General features: G+C 47.9%; 1 protein-coding gene and 1 pseudogene across 6 annotated transcripts in view; one reads left to right on the top strand and one right to left on the bottom strand.

Annotated features, from left to right (window-relative positions):
* Positions 1 to 14,512, top strand: part of LOC119374498 (cyclin-K) — a 41,809-nt gene that overhangs the window by 10,226 nt on the left and 17,071 nt on the right. For all 6 annotated transcript variants that reach the window (XM_037644614.1, XM_037644613.1, XM_049410816.1 and 3 more), the window contains 2 exons: positions 8,081 to 8,138; positions 10,696 to 10,868. In XM_037644614.1, the coding sequence (XP_037500542.1) occupies positions 8,081 to 8,138; positions 10,696 to 10,868 (231 nt within the window). The remainder of the gene's footprint in view (positions 1 to 8,080; positions 8,139 to 10,695; positions 10,869 to 14,512) is intronic.
* LOC125756301 (uncharacterized) lies at positions 4,748 to 5,451 on the bottom strand (annotated as a pseudogene).

Genomic DNA, 14,512 nt, shown 5'->3' on the forward strand with positions numbered 1-14,512 from the left:
AACCCGGCCCGGTGATTCAATGCGCAGCCCGGGCCCGGCCCGAACCTGAGAAAAAATTTCGCCTACCCGGCCCGGCCCGGCCCGACGGCAGATCAGGCCGGACCGAGGCCCGATCAAATAATATAGGTGGTGTTGCCAGAACATAGAATCTACAGCAAAGTGTTTAGCAAATATCTACGCTTTGATGGCGAATGTTTCGCTAACAATTCTACTTCAAGCTACGGTAATTTCATGCACAAAGGGGCTCACGTTGTAAACAGTTGAGTGGACATACAGGGTACAATGAATGTTTGCTCGGCAATGGTAGACTACAGTCAAATCCCGCTACAACGAAATTGACGGGATGCGCGAAAAAGTTCGTTGTCGCGAAATTTCATCTATATACCACAAAAGTTAGGAATATCTGATGATCATGACTCGTCCTTTGGTCCCGGCAAGCGCATGCATTGTCCTTTGCATTTAACTGTCGCTAACTCGGACGCACTTGGCCGCACACCGTGTGAATGTATTTTCTCGCGTATAACACGCACAAAATATACAGAAAATTTAGCGCTAAACTCGGGGTGCGGGTTATACGCGAATTTCGTTGCGCAAGTTGGCTTCACGGCAACGCAATGAAGGCGGCTTTGCGTCAGTAGGCGAGTTATACACGTGGGTTATACACGAGCAAATACTATATGCAGGCTACCCTCGAAGCGTGCCGAGCGCGTAGCGCCGCGAAGGAGCGTGCCAAAGTTCGGTAGAGGCTAAGTGAAAACGAAGTGCCGAAGCTCCGCACTACCACAGTCATAAGCGAGAGAAAGGAAAGTCGAAACGCTTCGTGTCGTTTTACGACTTTGTTGCCTTTAATCTTTCTTCCGGTGTGTTAGCTGCGTACTTCAGCATATTCGCTATCGATAATCGCGACGATAGCGACGGCGGTCTCTGCTGCCGTTTTCTGCGCAGTGCTTCCGGCAAACGGTAGCGACGGTAGTTCCGTTTTCAATCTGTGCGCGCTGGCCGTGCGTGTGCCTTCAGAACTGCGTCGTTGCTATCTCTGATCGCGTCTACCGTGGTTTTGGCCGCAGCATTGCATTGAGTCGGTGCGCGTACGTTCGATGGATGCGTGCGTACTTTCGTGGTCGCCCGTGGTCGCGTCGACACGACCGCATTTGTATTCACAGCGGTTGCGGCAGAATGCAGTTACGCTTGGACTAGGTGCGTGCTGGCGGCGCGTGTGCCTTCAAAACGCCGTGGATGTCATTCACAATCGCAGGGCTTGTGACGATGAGCAGTAGTTTTGTTTTGAGTGCTACGTCAAAACAATGGCGGGAGTTCATCAACGATTCTTCCGCGGCCCGCACGCGCATCAAATCCGCCGGCAGCATCATGGCGGATGGACGATCTGTCGCGGAGCATCTCAATGGCGAAAAATTTGCCGGGATGTGCGTGTGGTGGCAGAAAGCATGTCTCCGATGAAGACACGGGTCTTGCGATGCGGCCGCACAGCTCTGGCAACGAGAAATGGTCGAATTTCTTGCGGAATTTCGCGGCAATCCTAGGCAAGCTCCTTTTCCTTATGTAGTGGCACTTGCGAAAACTTCGTTCAAGCGGAAATACCCAGAAAAAGTATTCGTTGTGACGAGACATTTTTCGCATTGTTTTCTATGGGCGGCTGACGGGGAATCGAAAATTATTCGTTGTGGCGGAAATTTCGTTGTAGCGGTATTCGTTATAGCGGGATTCGACTGTATAACTTTTTTTTTTATTTTGCAAATGCAATGGGGATCATCAAGAACGTTTTGTAGCAGATATTGCAGCGAGGAAAGTTATTTGTAATATGAGTTCAGTTTCAATAGGAAGTGAATAACAACAGAGGAGACAGAGAACAGAACGCCCTCTTCAATTTGTTTTCATTGCGCTCTTTATTGAAACTTAAAACATGTTCCAACTACAAATGCAATCGTGCACCCGGCTTCTGGATATGTAACACCTGTCTTGAGCATTGTAGCACCTTGCCACAGCAAGATACAGGAAGAAAGCCAAGTTTATTACGTTGTTGTAAATACACTAACCGAGATAAAAATTATAGCGAACCGCGTGCACCACGCGTACTTTCAGAAATACGTATACAGAGCCGAAAGGACGAAAAAAAGTGTTTGTGGTAGAATTCTTTTTATATATCACACCACTGCTACTATATACAGTCCATAAGTCTTTTGTGGCATATTTTAAAGTTTATTTCTTCACGTGTTATTGTGCAAAAAATCAAATTATCTAGAAATTCCGGCTTTAAGCACGCCATCCACCGTTGCATCACATATCCTGCCATGCTAAAGTTTCTCGCACTGCATGCGCTTGCCACAGGGGCGCACATCTGCTGTGCGAATTTAGGACGTCTTTGTGGACCTCTGCCTTGCAAATTTAAGACGTCTTTGGGGACCTCTGCAGAATTAACGTAGCTGTGCAGCTGATCCCTTCATTTCTAGCGTTCCCGAACGTCGTGGCATTATTCAGTATCACCTATAAAGTTCCTCTTTGAGGGCTTCTCCTGGCAGTATTCAGCAGTGTATGTTATGCACGGCTTGCACCGCGCTCTTTTTTGCTATGTCATAATGCTCTATGCCTTCCTAACGATGTTGTACTGGTAGAAGGTGATCACTGGAATACGCGGGTAGGATTGGAAGGAGGTGGACGAAGCGATTTGGATGTCTTCGTCCCATTTTTTCATTTTCTTGATAAGTATGTTTTTAAAGGGGTATTGACACGAATATTTTCAGTTGTCGTTTTTTTGCATCAAATGGAAGGTCAAGCCCTCAAGAGCCTAGAAAAGGTAGTGCTAAGCACGAGTGCGCCCTGAAAAATTAATTACAGTATGTTTTTAAAAGCTAATTTCGGTTCCTACTATACCCTGACGTCACAACACGGTATGAGCTTCTCGTCACGTGCTCGCACAATATATGGTGACGTTTCCAGTGCCGCTCTGCACCGTGGCTTCGTTGGTGACACACAAGCGGCCATTTTGGAAGTTTTGATGACGCACAAGCGGCCATCTTGGAAGTTTTGGTACCTAACGTCATCACAACTAGCCAGACTGCTGCGTGAAGTCACCAGAATTTGTACTGTAGCCTGACGTCAAGCTAGTATCGATGTGAGTAGGTGCGCCATGGAAATATTCACTTTAATATTAAAATAAAACATCTTATCAGCATTTGCTGAGCTTCACACTTGCTCAGAGCCGTCTCTGCATACAGTAGATTTGTATGGCAGAGTAAACTCGCCTTCGAAAAATGGTGTCAGTACCGCTTTAAGTTGCACAGGCATGACAGCTCTAAAGCTTGCTGTCGTGAGGCATCCCCTGCAGCTACGATGTGTTGATACCTAACCGTGAAGCAAAACTATATTTCAAAATCGGCGTCCATATTTCAGTCATGTTGAAGATAGGTATCGATATGTTGTTGGAATCCTGCCGCCAAATACCCTTCAGAAACGACCCATATGTGATATATCGGAATACTCTTCTTTTAAATGGCAACGTTAACTGACATTTGATACAACCTAGCCCCTCCCCCATTAGCATTGTGAATATAAAATGATAACGAATGCGAATGAATCACAGAATAACGACATGTTAACTATATAAGCGCCTGGTATGCCTACTTTTAGCTCACCCGTTTAAGATAAATCAAGTAGCCCCATATGCAAGAAGCAAAACAAGTTCAGCACTTTTCCCTAATAAAATTTCTCCAAATAGCTTGCCCCACATAAAAGAAAGCGTTTTTTTTTTCGAGAGAGAAAATGTGAAACATAGATGTATGCACAACGTATGTGGAACAAGGGCCACTAGAAAGAAAAACAATTTTTCTATTATCGGTAACTTACTATTGTGCAGTTTCTAAACCACCACGCTCGTCGGAACAAGACTCTTCGTAAGCGAGAAAACGCGCAAAAAGATAAATGCGGGTGGCGATGCCCCCTCGAAATTCGCGCAGCAGACGCCTTGACATCTTAGATTCTGACGGCGTCTAATGAGGCCTACATAGTTCCTAATCACTAGAAATGAAGTACATTGACCTCTGAGGGGGCCATTGACTTAACATACCCAGTGTCAGGAAATGTTGTACAGCCAATATCCCCCAAATACGACAAATACAGTTTGAAATCCGTGACGTCGTGCTCGGAGTTTCGGCGCGAAAAAAAAAAAAAAGATGGAATTTTGACCTTCATTTTCTCGTTTGATAAAGATATGACGGCAAAATGAATGACATTCGAGTTCTTAGAGTACACTTTATCAGTCTAAAACGATTCAGTGCTTCACTACAGTGTCCATTTAAGAACCGAACAAAGTCCAAGCCCGGCCCGACCCGAGCCCGCCACCTCAAACCCGGGCCCGGCCCTAAGCACGGAGCTTCAGGCCCGAGCCCGGCCCGGGCTCGCCGTGAAAGCTACGTTACCCGGCCCGGCCCACGGGCCGGGCCGGGCCCGGGTTTTCGGGTAGGCCCGAGCCCGTGCAGTGCTATAGAACTGATTTTCAAGCATGTTACGCTCTTTCACTACTGTGGTGGGAGGGTTCGAGCCCAGGCGGCCGAGGAGGCAGGCTGAAGCCCGAGGGCCGCGGAGTAAAAACACGCTCCCAGTTCCCAGCAGAAGTGCCCCCGTTTATTCACAGTACACCCTTTATATGCTACATCCTATAGAGGGCGCCTCATATTTGACTTGGCAGTCGCGCCTTCTACATCCCCCCACTTTGGGAAAGTAACAGAAAGCAACCCCCTCACTCTCAGGTATGCAACGTAATAACAAATGTCTCGTGGCACGCTCTACAAGTTCAGCCACACCGGTGGCCTAACACAACGTCCAGACCGAGTGCGCACAACTGACCCAGCGGTCTTGAGGGAGTAGCTGTGGCAACCGGTGGCGATGCAACTGGTTGAGGAGTAAGTGCCCTGGGAGTTGGATTGCTGCACACAGGCTCTGGGCGAGTTGGAGTCTGTGGCAGGCTTTCGGATCCTTGTGTCCGTGGACTGGAGTTGCCGAGGTCTAGACCCCCTGATGACGGAGACTGCTGCGGAACTGATGTCTCCGGTTGCGGATGAGAGCACCTGCATCCGTCTGAACCACATAGGAGTGTGGACGCTGCGCTGGGCTAAGAACAGTGCCAGCACAATCTGTGTTGCGAATCCACACTCTCTCTCCCTCCTCCAGGGGCCACAAATTTTGTGCAGCATGTCGACGGTCAAAATCTTGACATTGGCTACGTCGTTGGGCAGTGTCACGCCGGTGGAAGTCGGCAGCGTTAGGCGGTTCTGGAAGCAATGTGGCCGTTGGGACCAGAAGGAGAGTCCTGAGGCTGCGCCCCGTGAGCATCTGAGCAGGGCTGTACCCGGTCACGCCAGGTGCATTGCGGTATGCCAAGAGGGCCAAAGGCCAGTCCGGAGACTTCTTGAAGAGTTTCTTAACCGTCCGCACCATACGCTCGATTTCCCCATTGGACTGCTGGTGACGTGGGAGAAGCCGTAGCTCTGGGCGAAGATGCGGAATTCTGCCGATGAAAACTGAGGCCCATTATCACTGACGAGGGTCTCTGGGATCCCGTGCCTTGCGAAGACACTTTTGATGATGGAGACCACCGCTGTGGACGTCATCGAGCAAGGGACAGCACTTCTGGGTATGTCGAGTAGTAATTTACGAGGAGAAGATAGTCGGCTCCTTCGTGATGAAAGATGTCCACCCCGACTCGCTCCCAGGGACGACTAGGCATCACAGTAGGCAGCAGTGGCTCTGCTCGCCGGACCCGTGTGATGGCACAGTTGGGGCAGTTCTCCACCATGCTCTTGATCTGGCTCCCCATGGTTGGCCACCAGACAGCTCCCCTGGCGATGGCACGGTAGCGGTTCACTCAGAGTTGTCCGTCATGGATGAGGGAGAGGACGTGATTCCACAGAGAAGCGGGCACCAGCAGGCGTCCACCGTAGAGGAGAAGGCCGTCACCGATACTGAATTTGGCCCGATGAGCCCAGAACTGAGCCATGCTGAGAGGCAGATTCTCTTCCCGAGGCCACCCTTGCTCACAATACGACTTGAGCTGCGCGCACTTCCCATCTGCAGCCTGGTGAGCTCGGAAGTCATCGAGGAGGACTGCAAATGTGGGAGGGATAGCACGGAGTGCTTCTTGAACGTACAGCTCCACCATGTCAACTGCTGGAGTCGCTGGCAGCTGGACAACTGGATCCGTTGAGAGTGCATCTGCGGTGGCCAACTGTTTCCGAGGAACGTACTTGATGTCAAATTGGTACTGGAGAAGGCGGATGCGGAAGCGCTGGATTCATGGTGGCATGAGATCGAGATCCGCGGTTCCGAGGAGCTTTACTAACGGCTTATGGTCAGTCTCCAGGGTGAAACGGAGACCCCGAAGAAACTCGTCGAATCGGTTGATGGCCCAGGTGGCAGCCAGTGCCTCTTTTTCGATCTGGCTGTACCTCCATTCCGTTTCAGTCAGCGCTCGAGAGGCGTATGCAACTGGTCGGCACTCCCTGATGGCTGGTCTTGAAGAAGAACTGCACCCAGCCCGAAGGAACTGGCATCTGCGGAGACTGTCGTCAACAGTGCAGGGTTGCACCTTGCGAGGCAGATGTCTGAGGACAGCATGCTCTTGAGCTTTTCAAATGCTGAAGCTTGCGCTGGTCCCCAATCCCTCCAGCCCTACAACCTGGCTTCAGCCTGCCTCCTCGGCCGCCTCGGCTCGAACACTTCCACCACAACTATGTGTTGTGCCACTTAGCTTCACTTTTGCAGTGAAGACATACTTTAGTTAAAGCTGTAACACTGTCTACATTGTTCCCTGTAATGGATTATGCAGTAAGAAAAAAAAAAGAATTGACTATTCTACTCCGCCTTGAATCATACAGCATCGCTTAAGACTGCTAAAGTACTATGAGCAACTAGTCAACCGATTACCCATATTTTATTTATAAAATAGCTTCAAAGACAGGGCAGCAACGCGCCATGACAAAGATTAACGAAATGTATAAGCATCCATATGCGGGCTGGTTGGTATACGTTCAGGTATAGTTGGTATATGTATATGAAAGATTAATGGCTATTGACATTTCCACTGCTTAGCAGGCCAGCATCTTACAACCCAAAGCCAATCATTGCAAAGCATGGGGGTATGTGCATTGCTGAAATTGTAATATGCTCTCCACTTGCTTTTTTACTCAAGGGCATTGTTTTGACCTTAGCTCATGCATTGCAGATCATATTGAGTGCAGTTGTACATGTGAAAGTCTTCCATGCTGTTGACAAGTTGTGCCTCACTATGTTTCTTCGTACTTTAAATAACCAATCTGTTATTTTCCTTGATTCTAAAGTTGCAGAAGAAAAGGTGGGAGCCAGGAGGAGATTCTAATAAATTGTTGTTGTGAGGTAGTATTGTTTTGTGTCGCGGTTTTTGTGCTGTAACCATTGCTCACGGAGAATCGTTCAAATTTTGGAAGAATCTGGAAGCCCAAACATTAGAAAAAAGTGATTTTCTTCTAGTGCAGCTGTGCTGCTGGAATTTGCAAGATACATTGCATTGTTTGAGTAGGCCTACATAGCCTTTAGCATAAAGCTATTGTAGTAGCTTGGCAGCTAAGGTGTAGCACTTCCAAGCCTGGCGACGCAAGTTCAATTTCCAACAGCTGCGGCCATATTTCAGTGGGGCCGAAAAGCAAAAATAACTGCACCTACATTAAGGTGCGCGTTATGGAACCACAGGTAGTCGAAAGTAATTTGGAGTTTCCCCCCTCCCCGCCACTAAGGCATGCCTCGCAGTCGTGTTTTGGCACATAAAACATCCAAATTCAGAAATAATTATGCATGTAACACTTCATTTCAGTCTGCATGCATAGCTTCAAGGAAAGGGTAGTAGCTTTCTTATTTTTTTTTAATGTGATTTTTGACCTCCGGACAATGGCTGGTTTGGGATCGTAGTCCTTGAGCACTGGAACTGGAAGCTGCAGTGCAGTTCTGGTTAAGCATTCTCTAGCAATTTGTGTTAATGACGTCGTTAAGGGGAGCGCAAGATTGTGTGATGCCAGCACCGGCTCTCTCGCTGCAGGTGACAAGTCAAAGCTTCAGAAGATGGTGCAGATGGCCTGGACATTCATCAATGACAGGTGGGGTGTTCTTTGTATTTCCTGAGCCCTTAAAAAGAGGCCAGCGTAACTGCAGGTCTCTGCGGTGTGCTAGCACTGGTGTGTGTAACACTCTATGCCAGGGTGGGGCTAACGAGTGGCCCCCATCCGCGAGCATCCACCAGCACAAGCACAGCTGTATAGAAGAACCCTGACTGAGCCTTTGATGCAGGTGCAGGCTTGTGGTCATCTATGCCGGCCAGCATCGAGCAGTTTTGTTTTGTGTGTCTGTGCGTGTGAAATTTAAACATACAAGCCCAATCCAAGTGCTCAGCTGAGGATTTTGGTAGCTGCTTCAAAATGACTCGTGGAATTTGCCAATATTTCTTGAGACAGTCATGTAGCTTTACAGATATGTTGCAGTGTGCTTTCTTCGGGCAGGAGCCTGTGTAAAATGTCCCTGTTTTCAACAGTGCTGACTGGCACGCTTCAGAGATGCACGTATGCAGTGTGTTCATAGAGTGAATTGATGATCGCTTTTCGAAAGTTCCCTTCCTCAGCTTTGGGGCTTGTTGACAGCCAGCTGAGTAGTAGTAGCTCACTAATCGAGCATTTATGCTAGCTGAGGTGCAATTCTGTAGAAGACAGTCTTCCTGGTCCCGTACCGCCTGCTTTCTGCAACAAGGCATGATGATAACTTCTGACCAAAATAAATTCACCTCGAGCCTGTCTTAAGAATAACAAAAGAGTGGTGCGAAATAAGTTTGCATAAAACGTGTACACAGGAATGGCACCAGCAACTGAGCTGCCTACCAAGATTGTAAGCATAAGCCCATGTGAGTGCCTATCTTTTGTTGCTTCTTGTTTGGGCAATGATCAGGCACAGCTGGGTTCAATTTCTGTGGTCATTGTTTGCTGGTTTATTCTCGTGTCCTTTCTGCCCACGTGGTTTGTGATTTGATATTTTGACAAGTGTGCAATGTCAGTCAAAAGGAAATTGTTGTGTAGCACAGGCCCTTTTGTATATTTAGGCACGTGCGCAGGGTTCCCTATTAGGAAGGGCCAAGGTGGGTCAAGTTTCACCGCAGCCCCACCTAGAATATTTGCAACCTGTTGTGGTAGATCAGCAGGCACGGTGTCAGGCTGCTAAGCTTGAGGATGCAGGTTTGACTCCCGGCCGTGGCAGTTGCATTTTGGCGGGGTCGAATTGCAAGGAATACTCACGTTTGTAGGTTTAGGTGGGCCTTAAAAAGCCTCGGGTGGCCTTAAAGGGGCCCTCTAACACTCTTCAACCCCCCATTTTTTACTCGTGGATTGCGTAGACTGAAGTACGGACGAACTAGTGCAGCAAGAACGGCAGCGATAGCGGCACGCAGTACGAAGTTATTCAATTTAGAAAATTCAAAATACAAGAAAAAAAATGCCTGCCCTCAACTCGAATTTCGCGGGGTCACGTGACCACATTTCACTCTCTGCTGTGACGTCGGATGGCGCTCCAATGAAATGGGCTGAAAGCTCTTACGTAGGGGAAGCTCGCACACCATTGTTGCTTCTCCTTTCCAACGTATTGTTGACGTCGTTGCCATAGTAACAAACGTGGTTCCTCCTGACTTGTCAGAACTTGAGCGGGCGCTACTGCTTCGTAGCGAGGCTGGGGAGGCTTTGTCTGCTGTTCCTTACAACGACATTCCATGTCATTCCCTCCTCTTATTCCGAGAAGGGAATTTGTGGAGCGGCATGGGCGGTTAAACACGGTCGCCCCTACGCGGGTTGTTCGGTGAGCAGCCCGATGAGTTACAAGTGTGCAGCGACAACAATTCAACGAAGAGGATTACTTGCACCGTTTCAACAACAATCATGAGCCTACCGCACATGCGGAAAGAGGCAGCTCGCAAACGTACAGACGCAAAAAGAAGGAAGAGGGGCAAGCGTCTTATATGGACATCCGACGGGCGCAGGCAAAAAAAAAAAAAAAAAAGAAAGAAAGCCAGAGCAACCAGAGGCGAAATGGCAACCGGCGCCTCTGTCGTACTTTGTGGTTGTAGTGATATTTTTTGTTGCGACGGCGGCTATTTGGAGTTCATTGAAAAAGCACAGAAAAGAAAAACGAAACACAATAGTAATCTCAACTTTGATGCAACGCCGTTATTACTTCTAACGTTACATTTATCCAATCATAGGCCAGCGCCCATCTTCGTCATTTCCGCCCGCAATAGTTCTGGCAAGCGCCACTACGCGCTGATGCGGTCAGCAGCGATGTAGCGACTTCAACGCGTGATTAAAATACTAAATAATTTGATATCGGTGCTTAAACTTATGCTAAAATTATCCCCAGCCATCAGTCTACGCAACCCGCAAGTAAAAAATGGGGGGTTGAATAGTGTTGGAGGGCCCCTTTAATCCGGAGGCCGCCACTACGGCGTGCCTCACAATCATATCGTGGCTTTGTCACGTCAAACGCCAGATATGTATTGCCATTACTGTTAAAACACTTATTTGCATTTCTGGACTGCATGCGTGGTGTAGTTTTTAAGCATGTATGGCAGCCTTTTGTTGTGAGCTTGCAGAGACAAACCTTGCGTTGCCCTTGCTCGTGCAGTCTTTGCACGACGCTGTGCCTTCAGTGGGAGCCCGAGGTGGTCGCCATCGCACTCATCTACCTGGCGGGCAAGCTGTCCAAGTTCGAGGTCAGCGACTGGGTTGGGCGCACCTCGCGGCACCAGCGCTGGTGGGAGGTCTACGTCGAGGACATCACCGTCGAGCTGCTCGAAGGTACGCTGCTCAAGAGTTTCTGCCAGAGCTGTGTATGCAGCAAAGACAACCACCGGTCATTAAGGGGGCCCTGCAACACTTCTCCAAGTAACCATCGAATGGCTTCACTAAAGGAGTGTATCACCTCACAAATCGACCGCCGCGAAACGTTTTAGTATCCGTCATATACGAGCAGAGTTCCAGACATTTGTCGCACGCTGTAATTGCTTTCTCTCTTCTCTCATCCTGACGAAAGCGCTGGAAGCTAAGCAGGGAGGGATGGCACGGGGAAGAAGTTAAGTCATGCACGCGTCATGACCTTGAGCACTTTTTTTAGGGCTGTGCGAATAGCAAAATTTTGGGTGCGAAGCGAATTCGAATAATGAAGGTTGAGTGCGAATCGAATCGAATAATTTTCTAATAATTTTTGAATATTTCTCAAACATTTTTCGAATAATTCGAAGTGAAATTACAGAAAAAGTGGCAGAGAATCCCTAAGTCTGTTCTTGTGAGATAGCAACATGAAAGTGTTTCTTTTTGCTAGGTTGATGAAGCGCTGGTGGGGTCATATTTCATAGTTGTCTTTCTTATCAAGAATGAGGCAATGTAGAGGTCAAATTGTATTTATGTACATGATTTGGTGCAACCAAAGTGTTGCCAACACCACTTTACACGTGATAGGCAAAGATGCCATTTCCTCAGCCCCTCCTCCTCTCTCAACTTATGTGGAAGCCCAACTGAAGTCCGGAGTTCCAAATCTGCCTCGTAGACGTCGATATATAAGAACATCTGAAATTGTGGATGCTAAAAAGCTTCGGCGTCCGATTTTTCGGACTTCCTGCCCAAATTTCAGCTCCAAAACAGCCTTAATTGAGCCCCCAACTCTGCCACATCTTTCATCTCCATAGTGGAACCAGCGTTTTCCTGAGTTAATATAATACATTTGCGATTGTAGCGGAGCTTTAAAGGCAGCTTTGCCGCAATACAGGGTGTGATGAGGTGAAGCACATCGAAAATCTAGGGACCACTTTCAAACGGACGTTGACTATCTCTTGGCCAAGTTCGACCGTAACGGAGCTTGAAAGGCAGCTTTGCCGCAATACGGGGGTGTGATGATGTGAAGCATATTGAAAAGCTGTAGGGGTCACTTTCAATCGGACGTTGACTGTATTTGTTTTGGGAAGTTCGAATAGTTCGAGTAGTAAAATTTCAGTGTGAATCGAATTGAATAGCAAACACTATTCGAAAAATATTCAAAATTTCGAATATTCGCACACCCCTACTTTTTTTTTTTTCCTCTGAACGCCCGGCTAACGTTCAGTGAGATTGCGAGTGCACACACGGGCAAGTGGTGGCTTCCTGCAGCGGGCGCAGTGACTATGCAGCCCACAATGCTCAAATGAGCCAATGGCCGTGAATTCGGGTATATATGGCGTGGTCATTTGAGTATCTGGCATCATGTGTAGAGAGAAGAGGGAGCAATTTTTAGCTGATTTGGGGAATTGTAAATTCCAGGCTCATGCTGCACTATAATGTTTGGCTCGCTTGTTTTCGGGAGCCTTGACTACTGATTGGCAGCGTTTTCTGACTGTGCTGAAAAAGTGTTGCAGGACCCCGACTGGATTCCAAGAGAAGGCATTTGCGCCAGAAAATTAGGTTGAAAGTTAGGTGGGCAGATGAGATTAAGAAGCTTGCGAGGATAATGTGGCCACAGCAAGCACAGGACTGGGTTGATTGGCGAAACATGGCCGGGAGAGGCCTTTGCCCTGCAGTGGGTGCAGTCAGGCTGATGATGATGATGCAATGGCACTATTGCACAGTCATAAACCAAAGCGCGGAGCCATGGCACATCAATGTTATGACAGTCAAGAGGGTGCAATTAGTCTGCTTTCATAGTCACAAACAGCGCGAAAAAACTATAGACCAAAGGGAAGAATAACACGGGACAAGCATACTTTATCGCATGCACCCTGCAAAAAGGAGTACAGGAATTTCGGAGCTTAAGCCAAGGTGCGGGCTATGCACGAATTCCAATGTGCCACATGGCTTCACGGCGATGCTTCACTGATACGGAAGGAAGGTGGGAGTAACAGCGACGGCTGAAACTGACAGTAGGTGAGGTTGCTGAAGGGACACTGGCAACTCGGAGCGAGTGAAAGTCAACTTTTTTCAATCTTCGAGCGTAGTTACTGGAGTCATTTTTGTCAAGGTGTAACATTAATTTACACAGTTCAGAAATGCAGGTAATAAGTGGGGATCTTTTTAAAATTTTTCCCAGAGCTTTACTCTGGGCTGCAGGTTGCATGCAGGGTCAAGTTACACACGAGAAAATATATCTAAGGCCCTCTAAACAACCTCGCAAAGTACAAAGAAACTTGTTCTCACCCTATGTGTTATGTCTTTTTGCCACACTTCGTGATGACAACACGGTGATTCATGTGAAGTCACTAGTGTACAAGCTTTTGACTGGTTCATATGCAGTAAAATCTTGTTAATTCGAACTCGAAGGGAACTATAAAATTGTTTGAATTAGCATGCGGGCAACGGGCAGAACCCAAATAAGCCACCTCTGTACTCGTTATCGCAAATTAGGCGCTATATACTAGACATTCGTGGCAGGTGATGATTTCTTAAATTGAGTTCATGGAGCTCTAACAGCAAACACAATTAATTGATCAGTCAGTGATACTCCAGAAACCAGCACCGACATGCATTCGTGCGAGCGGTGAGCCTCAGTGTCGAAATATGTGGGGCTATTTATGCTGCAAAACACATTTATTTACATGGTAGAGTCAATGCAATGAAAATTAAAAGTAATCAGTAATTTGCATTTGCTTGCATTTCTTCTGTTGCAATTCCATGAGCATCATTTGCAGCTTGCCCAAGAGCTCCAGTGCATAGTCCGAATTCTCATCTGCTGAGAAATGCTCTTGTTTCATTGTTTTGCATCTCTAGTAAATTTGGTTTGGTTTGGCTTTGCAACACATTGTGATCACTCTGGGCCGACTTCTGCGAGAAGCAATGAAAACCAGGAGCCCCCAGTTCGAATTGACCATTGTGGACGCCGACGCATTTGAATTATCTGGAGTTCTGCCCCATAGAAATACAGTAAAACCCCGTTAATTCGGACTTCACGGGACCAGAGAGAATGTCCGAATTAACCGAGGGTTCGAATTATCGCGAGTACGATCAAAACACTAGAAAAATGTTTCCGCCACCACCAGACTTTTATTTCTTAAAGAAGTCGGTGATCGCGGTTTGCTTCGCGGAGGCAACGTGCAAGGAAATCACAATTTTGCTAAGTTCCTGAAGGTGGCTGTCCGCGCACACTGTGCCGCAAAGCGGCGGTCTAGCTGACGCAGCCAGGCTTGAAATATTTCGGCCGTCATCCAAGCCTTTCTATTAAAGCGGTAGTCGACAGGCAGCTGCTTAATGTTCTTAAAACATCTTGGCTTCGCAGCCTTTCCGATCACCAGCAGCGGCAGCTACTCTGTGCCGGTCATGTTCGCAGCCAGAAGAACCGTCACCCGCTCTCTACTCCGTTTCCCGCCGACGCACGGGTCCCCCTTAAACACGATCGTCTTCTCAGGCAGAGCCTTAAAGAACAGCGCTGTCTCGTCAGTGTTGATAATGTTGCACGGCTCGTACGTAGAAAGGCGTGCGGA

The sequence above is a fragment of the Rhipicephalus sanguineus genome, chromosome 11, assembly GCF_013339695.2.
Source record: "Rhipicephalus sanguineus isolate Rsan-2018 chromosome 11, BIME_Rsan_1.4, whole genome shotgun sequence".
Classification (NCBI taxonomy): Eukaryota; Metazoa; Arthropoda; class Arachnida; order Ixodida; family Ixodidae; genus Rhipicephalus; species Rhipicephalus sanguineus.